The sequence below is a fragment of the Ursus americanus genome, chromosome 8 (genome assembly GCF_024610735.1).
Source record: "Ursus americanus isolate L20-20 chromosome 8, mUrsAme1.1.p, whole genome shotgun sequence".
Taxonomy (NCBI): domain Eukaryota; kingdom Metazoa; phylum Chordata; class Mammalia; order Carnivora; family Ursidae; genus Ursus; species Ursus americanus.
The window spans coordinates 5807784-5820452 of NC_142134.1; the positions used below are offsets into that span (position 1 = coordinate 5807784).

Genomic DNA, 12669 nt, shown 5'->3' on the forward strand with positions numbered 1-12669 from the left:
TTTGAATATTGCTGTTGAGAAGTCTGATGTCAGTCTGGTTTTCTCTCCTTTTTAAATAACTTAGATCTTTTTTGAATTGCGGCCCTAAGGATATTTCCTTTGTACTTATTTTTACTTTTTTTAAAATTGTCACCAAGTGATGAATTTATTTGTGAAAGAAAAAGTTGTTCTTTTGTTTTTCATTTAGACACAAATAAATGCATAAGTAAAAGTTTTATTAGACTTAAGTCTCTGAGTTGCCCATTACAGGTCAATTTCTGTAAGTACATGGCTGCCTCTTTCTTATCATGTAGATACTGGTCTTTCTTTTCTTGGTCTTAGTTTTAAATATTAGCTGTTTCATTGTTTTGTTTTTCTCCTTTAGGGCTCCAATTGTGTGTATACTGGATCTATCTGCCTTATACATCAATCATTTTCTCTCTGATCCTTTGTTTTGTCTTCATTATTTTGCCTGTTTTCCTCAATGCTCCATGATAAATTTTCAGTCACCTCTATTCTTTCCTGTTACCTTGTAATCTAGTTTTTTAATTTCTAAAATGATTCTTTTTCTTCAATTTCTTCTAGTCAACTCTTCTTTCGCATCACCCTGGTACTTACGCACTTCTGTTTCCAGTATCTGAAACTCTTACTTGAGGATTTTTTTCTTTTCATATATGCAAAGGCTTAAAGATATTTAAGATAGGTCATGGTGTTCTGTTACTGATAACTGCTTTATTGTTGGTTTAGGAAGAAAACTTTTAATAGCTAATATGTTGGTTCTTATTTTTTGCTTTATTCATTGTAGCAATTTGTATGTTTATCATTCATAATTTTCTATTCAGTGTATAGTTTTTAATCTTCCTTCATGAGCAATAAAAATTTATGCAATAAGGGTAAAGATTTGGGATAAATATCTAGATTTCTAGTTCAAAAGCTCCCTCTTCTGAACTTAAACCAAAAGGGGTTATTAGTGTGTCCTCTAATTTTATGGTTTTCTTATTTCTCCAGAACACTTAATTTCCCTATCTTGCTATCTTCTTTCCCTTCACCACCAAGTCTGAAAGGCAACACAAGATCATCCCCCAAAGTGGTACACATCTGATGTATTGCCTAGGGTCCTGGGTACTTTTAAGTCTCTTCCTTTTGATTTCTCAATAGCAAATACTCTAATGGAATCTAAGACCATATCTTAGTATTTTCCAGGCTAGGACTTTTTCTTCCTAAAGGCAATTTTAACTATGTATCCTTGGGCTCCTGGTTCAGCCAATTTTCCTCTCATCTTTTCCATGTAGTTTCTGCAGTCTCAATGAACTCTATCATGGGTTCTGAGGCTAAGTAGGCTAGATTTTGATATTTATTTCTCTCACTAATAATTTGAAGGTCTTAGTCTGTCTTCTAGTTATGCTTAAACACAGGTTATATTAATTGGCTTTACTTTAGCTCTTTGATGATCTGTGTAAGTTTTTAGAGAATGTGTGGAAAAACTGAGATTCAGGTAGCTGCCATTTTTCAATGGCAATCCAGGATTCTCAATTCATCAAAAATTGTCAATGGCTTTTTAGTTGACCATTTTCTCTATTTTAGTCTCCTCTATTCTACAAATGCTATCTGTACTCAGTAAAAACTGAACTTTTGATAATTTAGGATTAGCACCACTAATAAGCTCTCATGGACAATGGACACAGTAACTAGAAGAGTCACATGATACAAAAATACATAAAGGAGGTGAAAACATAATGAATTCAACTTGCAAAAGAAATATATCACTTCTTTTGTGCATTTGATAACTCACGGTAAAAAGTAAAATCAAGATATTACTATGAAAGAAGTAAAATAATTTTTTGTTTCTACTAAAACAGCAGTAACCTTTCATGTCCAGTGATTTCAGATTTAACAGGGCTGTTGAAAACAGTTGATACCAAGTTTCAAAGTCCCTTACTTAAGAAATAATTTGGGTATCCAAAAGTCAATTCAGAAATACTGAAGGCATAAAACAGACTAAAAGCAAAGGACAACAGCAAGTTCTGTTAAAGAAGATTCAGAGTAATCTACATTAGCGGTTTATATACATAATCCAGTATGCTTAGGATTATAACTTCAGAAGGGAGCCAAAAATCAATATAACGAATAAAAAAAGAACAAAGGCTAAGAAATAAGAATTCAACAAGTGGATGAGTATGATATTAGGTTAGGAATGTGGACTAGATACTAAATACTTTTTTCTTTAAAGTAAACTGGGTTGTTCTACAGAAAATAAACAATTCTGTGACTCTTGTATGAAATAGGAATTGTCATTAAGCTGTTAATTACACAAAATTAAAGCACAAAGGTACATGAGGCAATCAGACAGAGGAAAACGGCCTAATCCTTTAGGACAAGAATTTAAAGCTGTGTTGGTGATCATGCTGGCATTGTTTTGTGGTTCCCTCAACAACAGAACATGGTCCCCATGCTCTTATAATGGAACAGAACTTTTTATTATGAATGGACTGTTAATTTTTCTTGTCTTTGGGCCTTTGATTTATGCTAGTAGTTTGCCTTACAAGGGGATTTAGATGTCATATTCTCTAATGACAATTCCTGTCCTAATGTTTAGGGATAAAACTATCGCCTAATGTTTTAAGTTTTCAAATAAGCATGAACTAGAGTAACCATATTACAATAAGCATTTACAGAGAATCTTCTATTCTACAGAATCTGATTTCTTAGGGGGTAGCTTTCAAATACTTACTAAAAACATTTTAGAACTGAGATCTAAAGTATTTAGATCAATGAATGAATGAACACTTCTATTATTCAGACCAGAGATTTACACAAAATGCTTAAGCAAAATGTTTTCCATAAAACCTAGTATTAAAATTGTCTACCACTTGTCTCTTAAGATTCTGACATATAAACTACATTTAGGGGCGCCTGGGTGGCGTAGTCGTTAAGCGTCTGCCTTCGGCTCAGGGCGTGATCCCAGCGTTATGGGATCGAGCCCCACATCAGGCTCCTCCACTGTAAGCCTGCTTCTTCCTCTCCCACTTCCCCTGCTTGTGTTCCCTCTCTCGCTGGCTGTCTCTATCTCTGTCAAATAAATAAATAAAATCTTTAGAAAAAAATAAAAATAAAAAAAATAAACTATATTTAATGTTACCCCCCAAAAATTTAAGAAAACCACTCTGAAGTCATACATCAATTTCAGATTATGATAATCTTTGATGTGCAATTCAAATATACTAAATTTCCACAGTGTAAAAATTTTAAAAAGCATAATTTCTTTCCTTTCAAATTTGTCCTTTCCAGTGACAGGTTAGCAGATTGTAAAATAAAATTTTAAGTTTAGATTTCTATTACACACATTACCATCTTATACTTTTACAGAATGGAGAACTCATTGTTTCTTGATTAGGTGCGATTCTGGTATAAGCAGTGATATTTTTAGCTAAAACACCTGACACTAAGGAAGAATTATGACACTAGAAGGTCTCTGCAAAAAAGCCAGTACAGATTCACTTAAGTTAAATGTTTTATAATTTTACCTTGGGAGGGTAAAAGTAGCAATGGATCAATCATTTCAAGGAAGAACAACTGTAGAAAATAAACATCTTACCAGCATTTTTTTTTTTACTTTTCCTTGTTTAAAAGCCACGTGCTAATTTTTTTTTAAAAAGTATCAATAAAATATCTATAAAATAAGTCTGTAATTCAAGAAAAAGGTCTATATATCATTCTCATATTTAATAATATAATTTGAAACTATTTTAAAGAAAAAGCAAAAATTTAAGACACAATATTAAAACCTATCTTTTAGAAACACTTTCACATCCTATAAACTTAGCAAAGAGCCACACTTTCCTCAGAATGTAATTTTTTATTTTGTAGACTAAGAGTTCAGATCCAAACTCTAGACTCTGCCAGAGCAAGGCAAATAACCTTAGAGTGTCTGTTTCCTTTTCCTTTACATGGTGATGATAATACCTCTTCATGTGAATAAAGGAAAGTTTAAATTAGATAACAGATATAGTCCCAAGTCCAGTGTTGAGTACATAATAAGTACTCAACAATGACAGATAATTATTCTTAAATTAAACACTGAACATCTGCATGAACTCCCTCTTCAAATTCTTTTGTGTTAATAGTCTTAGATATGAGGACACATGAATTTTGTTCCAGATTCTTAAAAAGACATATTCCTTTTGCTCCCTTCTTGGGGAATCAATAGTTAAATTGGTAGAGTTTGTTGTTTTTATTGACACCTTGTGGCTATTTGGCCTTAACACTTTAGAATACACAATTCGAGGCTATTTTCCATAAATAGGTTCAATGAGTAAATCTGCAATGGATCTGAGATGTAATCCAACAATTATATACTTCTCACTACTTCTTAAATCTATTCTTTAAAAAGTTATAAATTTTGGCTTCCTTTTTTCATTTCTCTTCTTCAACTTTACTTCTCTATCAGTCTTTCCAAGAGAGGGCTGAGCTACCCTCTACATATAACCAAGAACACTCCCTCCATATCTTACAGTTTCTGAACAAATGGTCCATGTAGAAAATTCTTTTTACTATCAAAGAGAAAAAAACCAGGCCATTACAACCAAGAGTATACTAAAACAACTCTACCAAAAAAATGAATTTGGGATATTCAATTTACTAAATTATTCAATTACTACATTATTCAATTTAGACTAATTACATGATTATGTAAATCTGCCTATACAGGCATGTAAAACTCAGGTCATCACACGGTTCTTTCTAGTCTTCTAGACCCATGCTATACAAAAGAACTTTCTGTGATCATGGAAATGGCTTAACGTCTGTGATCCCCAATAAGGTAGTTACTAGCCAACTATGGCTATTGAAAAGTAAGACTAAAGAACTTAAATTAAATTATTAAATTTAATAGCCACATATATCTACTATAATGGACAGCACACCCTTAGATACTCCCCTTTTCTGTTCTTTCTCTTTACCATGGTGAGCCTTATTCAGATGCTGTTACTGAACTCCTTGTTTCAAACCCCTTCTCTGTCATCTGTAAGACTGAATAGCTTGACAGAGTTAACAATCTCAAAAGCAAAGAGAATTACTGAAAAAGAATTTTCCAAGCTAGTTTTAAAAAAGTGCTTTTTGATGAAGGTACCACATTCAATTATTTTAGATTTTCTAAGCACATTTCACTAAGAAATGAAAAATAAAATGAAAAAGAACACACACATCTGAGTGCTTGAAAGTAAAACTCTAACAACATATACTTTCTCCTAAATTCTTTGTTAGCTACATAATTAATCCCAGAATAAGATAATGGTATAATTAAAAACAAGTATAGCACAAACCATAGCACAACAAAGCAGAACTAAGGGAACAGATAAAAATCATTTTTTACCTGTCTATTCTCTGTGATAATACAAAAATTAACAAATGGAAATATGATGGATCAAATGCAACAATACATTGTGTTAGCCAATGAAGAGTTGTATAATTTTCATCACTAGTCTTATTTACCACAGCATCAAAGATTAAGTCTTACCTCAGTTTTAAGGGATTTCTGAATGACTGCTTATGGCTCTTTCCAATTAAATCTAAGCATAAGCATTATTTTATTTATTTTTCATAAACATTAATGTAAAATTATTAAAAAGGTGACCACAAGATCTCAGAAAAAAATGTTAGGTGTTTTAAGCTCCCCTCTGTTTCTCCTCCCTAGTCTCCCCACATATACACATGCAGTCCTTTTCAAAGAACAAATGTAGGTGTTAAGAAGGAAAACAACTATGGTGCTTATCTGTTAGGAATGAAATAATGGCCTCTCTCTGGTATTAATGTCATCACCGCCAATCAATTCCTCCTTTCTTCTGCCTGTCAACTTGGCTTTCAGTACCTTGGGGGTGGGGAGGTGGGGTGGGAGGGTAAAGCATGTAAAACAACCTCAGTATTCTGGGATAGGATTCAAAAGAATTCAAGTTATGTGAATGCAAGTTATGTGCTAAACTACATACCAATTTCTGAATGACTGCTGATATAATTTTTTTGTTTGGCATTTCAAATCCAATGAAACTTACTATTTTGAGCCAGGGCTTGAAGCAGACAATCCAAGCATCCTTCTAAACTATCCTCAGTTCTGTCAACAGCTGTTATCTTCAACTTCTTCAAGGTATCACTGAGATTATCTGCTTATAGAAAAAAGAGAAATCAGAACTCTCACTAACATATGATCATGTTTCATGACAGTTACCACTAACAGGCAAAGGGCTCTCATTATTGTGAATTAACTTCCACATACATTACAAAATGGTAATGGACTGTACCATTACAAATTTTTAAAATAAAATGTATCTATTTAACTCAGATAGTAAATATTCATTCTGTATACATGAGATACCAGGAATATTCAGGAATAATACAGATTGTCACAGAACATCATTTCAGGATTCTTACACCATATTTAGCTTGTTCAGGAAACCAGCCATGATTCATTGAAAAAAACCTAAATGTCCCCCTAAAATTACATTGCTTTGCAAATAATATTTTGTTTCATTTTTGGCTTCCTTTGCTGTATTTTAAAGACATAAAATGAAAATGAAGGTTTAGAAAAGTTTCAAAATAATAGGAGTTAAAATAATACAAAGCTGATGACTATAAAACCTACTTTAACACAGCCATTTGAAAAACACCTGAAATCAAAATAGTGCTAGAAGCCAAAACATGTACATTTTAGATTATAAAGCCATGCTCTCATCCTAAATTACAATTATATGTGGACTGCCCTATTCCATAGATTGTCAAAATTTCTTTACATTATTAAAAATTCAGATGCCCACAGGACTTTTATTTACATCAATTATTTCTATTGACATTTAAATACAAAAAATTAAAACTGAGACTTTTTAAGATTCATTTTAGTAATTCATTTAACCCTACGTTATAAAATTATTTAACAGTAATATTTTAATAAAAATATATTTCAGGGGCGCCTGGGTGGCACAGCGGTTAAGCGTCTGCCTTCGGCTCAGGGCGTGATCCCGGCGTTGTGGGATCGAGCCCCACATCAGGCTCCTCCGCTATGAGCCTGCTTCTTCCTCTCCCACTCACCCTGCTTGTGTTCCCTCTCTCGCTGGCTGCCTCTATCTCTGTCGAATAAATAAAAATAAAAAAAATCTTTAAAAAAAAAATTTCAAAAACAAAAAACTCATTAAAAATAGTATTGTTCTACATTTTTACAAGTCTCCATAATGTCTGCCTTAATAGAAAATAACTGGATTTTCATACTTGCTTCTCTACTCAATCTTCTATAATTTGTTGTTTGGGTTAAGTAGATGAAGAAAATTCAGACTTACACACATAGTTGAAAAACAGGAGAGCATTTTAACAGCCTTTTCATAGGCTATTAATTGTGGATATTCTTTGACACCATACCAAAACTTGACAAGTGGTAGTTTTTTAAAGGTTGGTTGCCATAAGAAATCTGAAATAATATTAATAAATCCTTCCAACTCTCACATTCATATCCATTGATCTCTTACACTTTGAATCGTTCATGCATGCAAGATATTTATCAACAATGCACTGGTCATTAAAAAAATTAGGTCAAAGGGGCGCCTGGGTGGCACAGCGGTTAAGTGTCTGCCTTCGGCTCAGGGCGTGATCCCGGCGTTCCGGGATCGAGCCCCGCATCAGGCTCCTCTGCTGTGAGCCTGCTTCTTCCTCTCCCACTCCCCCTGCTTGTGTTCCCTCTCTCGCTGGCTGTCTCTCTCTGTCGAATAAATAAATAAAATCTTAAAAAAAAAAAAAAAAAAAAAAAAAAATTAGGTCATGGAGTTATGCATATCTTTCAATACTGACATATTTCATTGTACTATTTCAAAATATAACATTCGTCAGTATCGTCACTAATATTATTAAAAGACTCTTTGTAAGTATTGGGGAAATATCAAGCCGAAGGCATACAAGTTTCTCAAAATTCTAATTTTCTCTTACAAACTTCAATTTTATTACCAGCAACAAATACTATCAGTTGTTTTCCTTAAATGATAAATCAACCTAATTCATTTGTGAGAAAATATCTGCCAAATACAAATAAAACAGTTTGTCAATTCTTTCAAATAAAAAATGCTTTTCCATGAAAAAAAAAAAAAGTTCCTTGGTCAGCTCATAAACAACTGCACAAGTGCTCCTCTTCAAAACAGGCATCAGACTTTGCAATGCAATGAAAGTGTTTTCTGTGTGCCTCCCATTTCCTTAAAAAGCATATTTTTAAAATGTGTGCACAGATACTGAGATTTTTTTAAAAAGGTTATTTAAATTTATTTATTTGTCAAAGAGAGCAAGAGAGAGAGAGCACAAGCAGAAGGAGCCAGAGGCAGAGAGGGAGGAGCAGGCTCCCTGCTGAGCAAGGAGCCTGCCGTGGGGCTTGATCCCAGGACCCAGGGATCAGGACCTGAGCCAAAGACAGATGCTTAACCAACTGAGCCACCCAGGTGTCCCGAGATTTTTTTTTAATATTTTTTTTCTGCTTCATCATAGGCATTCTAAATGAAACTGGTATTTTTTTCTACTTCAAGTACGTTACGGTTAAGAATACTACTAGTACAGGGGCGCCTGGGTAGCGCAGTCCTTAAGCGTCTGCCTTCGGCTCAGGGCGTGATCCTGGCGTTGTGGGATCGAGTCCCACATCGGGCTCCTCGGCTGGGAGCCTGCTTCTTCCTCTCCCTCTCCCCTGCTGTGTTCCCTCTCTCGCTGGCTGTCTCTCTCTCACATAAATAAATAAAATCTTTAAAAAAAAAAAAAAAAAAAGAATACTACTAGTACAATTTAGTACTACTACTGCTCTGATTCACACATACTTAAAGCACCCTTGTTTTTTTTACCCATAATTGCTTTTGTACCATTGTTGGGGCAAATGTCAATAGAGTAAAAAAGACAAATAATGTCCTGATAGTATTATGCAAATAGTACTGACCTCACAGACACCCCAATGGGATACCAAGGACCTCTAGCATTGCTGCTGCAGTATTAGAATTTCAGGCATTTTCTTATTTCAAAGTAAGGTATACATTTCAATAGATTTCTGTACATTGCGAGGTCATGACAATTCTAAAAATATGATGAAATCCCCTATTATAAAATGAGAGATAATTACTTTCCATCCAACACAGGAAAAAGTAGACTTAAAATTTTACATTAAATAATACTAACATGCTCTAGGGACACCTAGCACAACCTGACTAATCTAGTAAACCTAACCCTATACTTCGTTAAAAATCCCAGGTTATCTATTCACATCCAAGTTTAATATTTACTTGCTTAAGAGGGACTAAACAGTTTTGAGAAACTGATTTTTATTCTAAAGAAAAAGTATATTTGTATGTATTTCTTCTGTAAGCTAAAAAGAAGTTGTAGGGCATCTCAGGTATCTCAGATATTCTTGTTCAAACTTATTAAGTGCATATTAAGTTGATTTTCCTGAAATAAAGTATGAATAATGTATAATATCTAAGTTCATATTATTAAAAGTAGTGAATGTAATTATCCCAACACTGAGGAAAAAAATAAGACTTACGTTAGTCAAATTACAGCAATCCATTAAAGCTATCAGTCAACAAGTAATAAAAAAGCAGTTAAGACTCATTTAGTTCTACCTATATTGGCATCTGGGTCTTTTTAAATTCCTTCCTTCCCTTCCTCCCATCCCCAAAGCTCCTTACCTGACACCCTCTTCTGATTGAGTCTGGATGCTACCAGCCCGGAGACCATCCTTGAACATTTCATCTAAGTCTCCTCTTCCTTAACCCCCCAGGAGCATTTTCTATCACTGCATCCATCCTTCACAGCACTATTCACAATTTTTAATTATATTTTTTGTTTAATTGTTAATATATGCTCCCCCACTATATTTTATGGGGCATCTTGTTAATTATAGTCATTGCACTGTGCCCAGTAAATATTTGTTAAATTAACTGCGTGAACAAAGGAATGAGTTCCTTCTTTGCACAAACCTGTCTAGTTACCATCCTTTGTATCACACACTTAAGAGCCAAAGTGTGCCCATAACAAAGGGAAGGTAAATGTGACCTGTTCAGCACCTACTATGTACTCCATATAATTTAAAGTATAAATATAGTGTCTTACATTTTAAGATACGAAGAAGTCAATGAAGACAATTTAAGTATTTAGTAATATAAAATATATAACTAAAAATTACATAGATCATCCCACTTTTGAAAGATTTCTTATCAGTAAAAAAGCATTTAGTCTCTCCATGGAAATAATTACATGCCTATTAATGATGTGAGATCTTCTTAGGGAAGTTCATTAAATTTTTCATTCAGAGACAACCAAAGCTGTCAAACAGAATTACTACAAATTTATTATGATTTTAAGCATTTTAAATGAATGAACTGGTTAGTACTGAGAGAAATGTTAATCAGTTTATAAAATAAAGTGTTAGACTGTTTCATATGTTGATTAGAATACTGATTACATGAATATATAATACATTTTCCAAAGTTCATCAAACTGACCATTTAAAATCTGTGCATTTTAGCTTATGTGAATTATACCTCAATTTTAAAAGAGCATATTGGAGAATAAAATGGGGTGAGAACAGCTTTCCCACTGGCCTCAAGCTTCCTTTCCTAATGGAGAAATTTCTACTATAGTGACACTTCTGGACTTCTGCCTCCTCCGTTGGCAACTGCCCACCACCACCTCCATTTTCTCTCTAGGAAAGGAGTAATGTATCTGACTAATAAGTTGAGAAAGAAGAACCGGCTATACATAACTCAGTCCCTTCTGGGTTCCTGATCTTTTAGAAGGGTAAGAACTCCTTGTTCTTCCATACCTTTGGCTGTCCAGCTACATCAGTGACAAGATTAGCAAATATATCTAATTCAGCCTTAAACTATTAGCAGTCCCTTTGTGACTATACAAGTAAGCCCTGTCCTTCACCAATTTTAAGGCAGTTATTTTGAATTCTTCAGAGAACTCATTTGCTTAGGTCTCCAGTGATTCTGAACTTGGGTAAGGAACAGAGGGTATTATTTCGGGACTCCCTCAAACCATGACAGTACATCTCAGCAGTGAATTCTTACCATTAAGACACTGAAATTGTTCTAATGGAAAATTTCTCAGCTCTGTCTGGTGGCGGGGGAGCAGTAAGTCAAGAATGATAATTTTCACAGGTGGTTCTACTACTAAGAAGTATTAATAACCAAAATAATTTTTTTTCTTTAAAGAATAATTTCTTTCCTAAATGACAGCAGATGGTCTAGCTTGTCTTGTGAAAGAAAATGTAACATTTTTAAAGAGTTAAGCAAAGTTGACTTTGTCATTAATTATGCATCTCCTACTTCTAACCACTTCATCGCTCCTAAAACCACAACCTAACCAAGTCTTCTTAAAGTCTATCAAAATTACTCTGGCAAAGGTCTTAAATGATATCTTGAAAAATCCAGTGGATTTTTCTCAATCCTCTTATTCAATATCTTTGCAGCAATAGACTCTTTTTTCTTTTTTGGTACACTTTCTACTGACTTCAAAACACCAGTGTCTGAACATTTGTTCTTGGTTGTCGTCTTCTCTCTCTACTCCTTCAATGTTAGTGTGACCTCGGTTTTATCTTTTCTGTATTTTTCATTTTGCTAGTTTTATAGTCCTGGGTTCATAAAACTCTTTTAGCTTGGGGCGCCTGGATGGCTCAGTCCTTAAGGGTCTGCCTTCGGCTCAGGGCATGATCCGCTGGGAGCCTGCTTCTTCCTCTCCCACTCCCCCTGCCTGTGTTCTCTCTCTCGCTGGCTGTCTCTCTCTCTGTCAAATAAATAAATAAAATCTTTAAAAAAAATAAAAAATAATATAAATAAAACTCTTTTAGCTTATTTCTACTGTTAGATGAGAAATTCTTGTAGAATAGGAACTTCTAAGAAACTCACACTGCCCTCAATAGTGGAAACTTACCAAATCCTGAAAATCTACCTGACTTTCTGAGTTACTTATATCTTTTACTGTAAATTAGGGTACAAATTGCCACATTAATCTTTAAGATGGGTTATACTAAAAACAATGACATTTCACTATAAGTTTTTTTTCTCATTCAATTATTTCAGAAATCAGATAAAAACTTTACGAGCAGGGGCGCCTGGGTGGCTCAGTCGTTAAGCGTCTGCCTTCGGCTCAGGGCGTGATCCCGGCGTTCTGGGATCGAGCCCCACATCAGGCTCCTCCGCTGGGAGCCTGCTTCTTCCTCTCCCACTCCCCCTGCCTGTGTTCCCTCTCTCGCTGGCTGTCTCCATCTCTGTCAAATAAATAAATAAAATCTTTAAAAAAAAAAACAAAAAAACTTTATGAGCAGTCACCATTCATTCATTCTTAAATGGTATTAAAGTCTATTTTAGTTTGAACCAGAAACTCTGTAGTCTAACTTGTCACATTTGATTAGAGGGTCAAGAATCAGACAGATGATCTTCACTACTATATTAACCATCACGAATAAAAGCAAAATATAGTTTGTAAAATTTTATTTCACACAATGCCCAAAACCTTTTCACTTAGAGTTCAAAAATTATTTTACTGTTTTATAGCTATCAAATATAGCTTTAGCATATAACATGATATAATTGCTAATAAGATAATACATTGGCTTTTTTTTATTAGATGGTGATTTATACTGAAATGCAGGCTTAATTCTTTGTCCCAGAAATGACCAAGAAG

The 12669-nt window shown here is 34.1% G+C and overlaps 1 protein-coding gene across 4 annotated transcripts in view; it reads right to left on the bottom strand.

The window, feature by feature from the left end:
- The window catches only part of RAP1GDS1 (Rap1 GTPase-GDP dissociation stimulator 1), a 144384-nt gene that overhangs the window by 109617 nt on the left and 22098 nt on the right, over positions 1–12669 (bottom strand). For 3 of the 4 annotated variants that reach the window (XM_045792173.2, XM_045792170.2, XM_045792179.2), the window contains exon 2: positions 6027–6137. In XM_045792173.2, the coding sequence (XP_045648129.1) occupies positions 6027–6137 (111 nt within the window). The remainder of the gene's footprint in view (positions 1–6026; positions 6138–12669) is intronic. The other variant, XM_045792176.2, reaches the window with a different exon arrangement.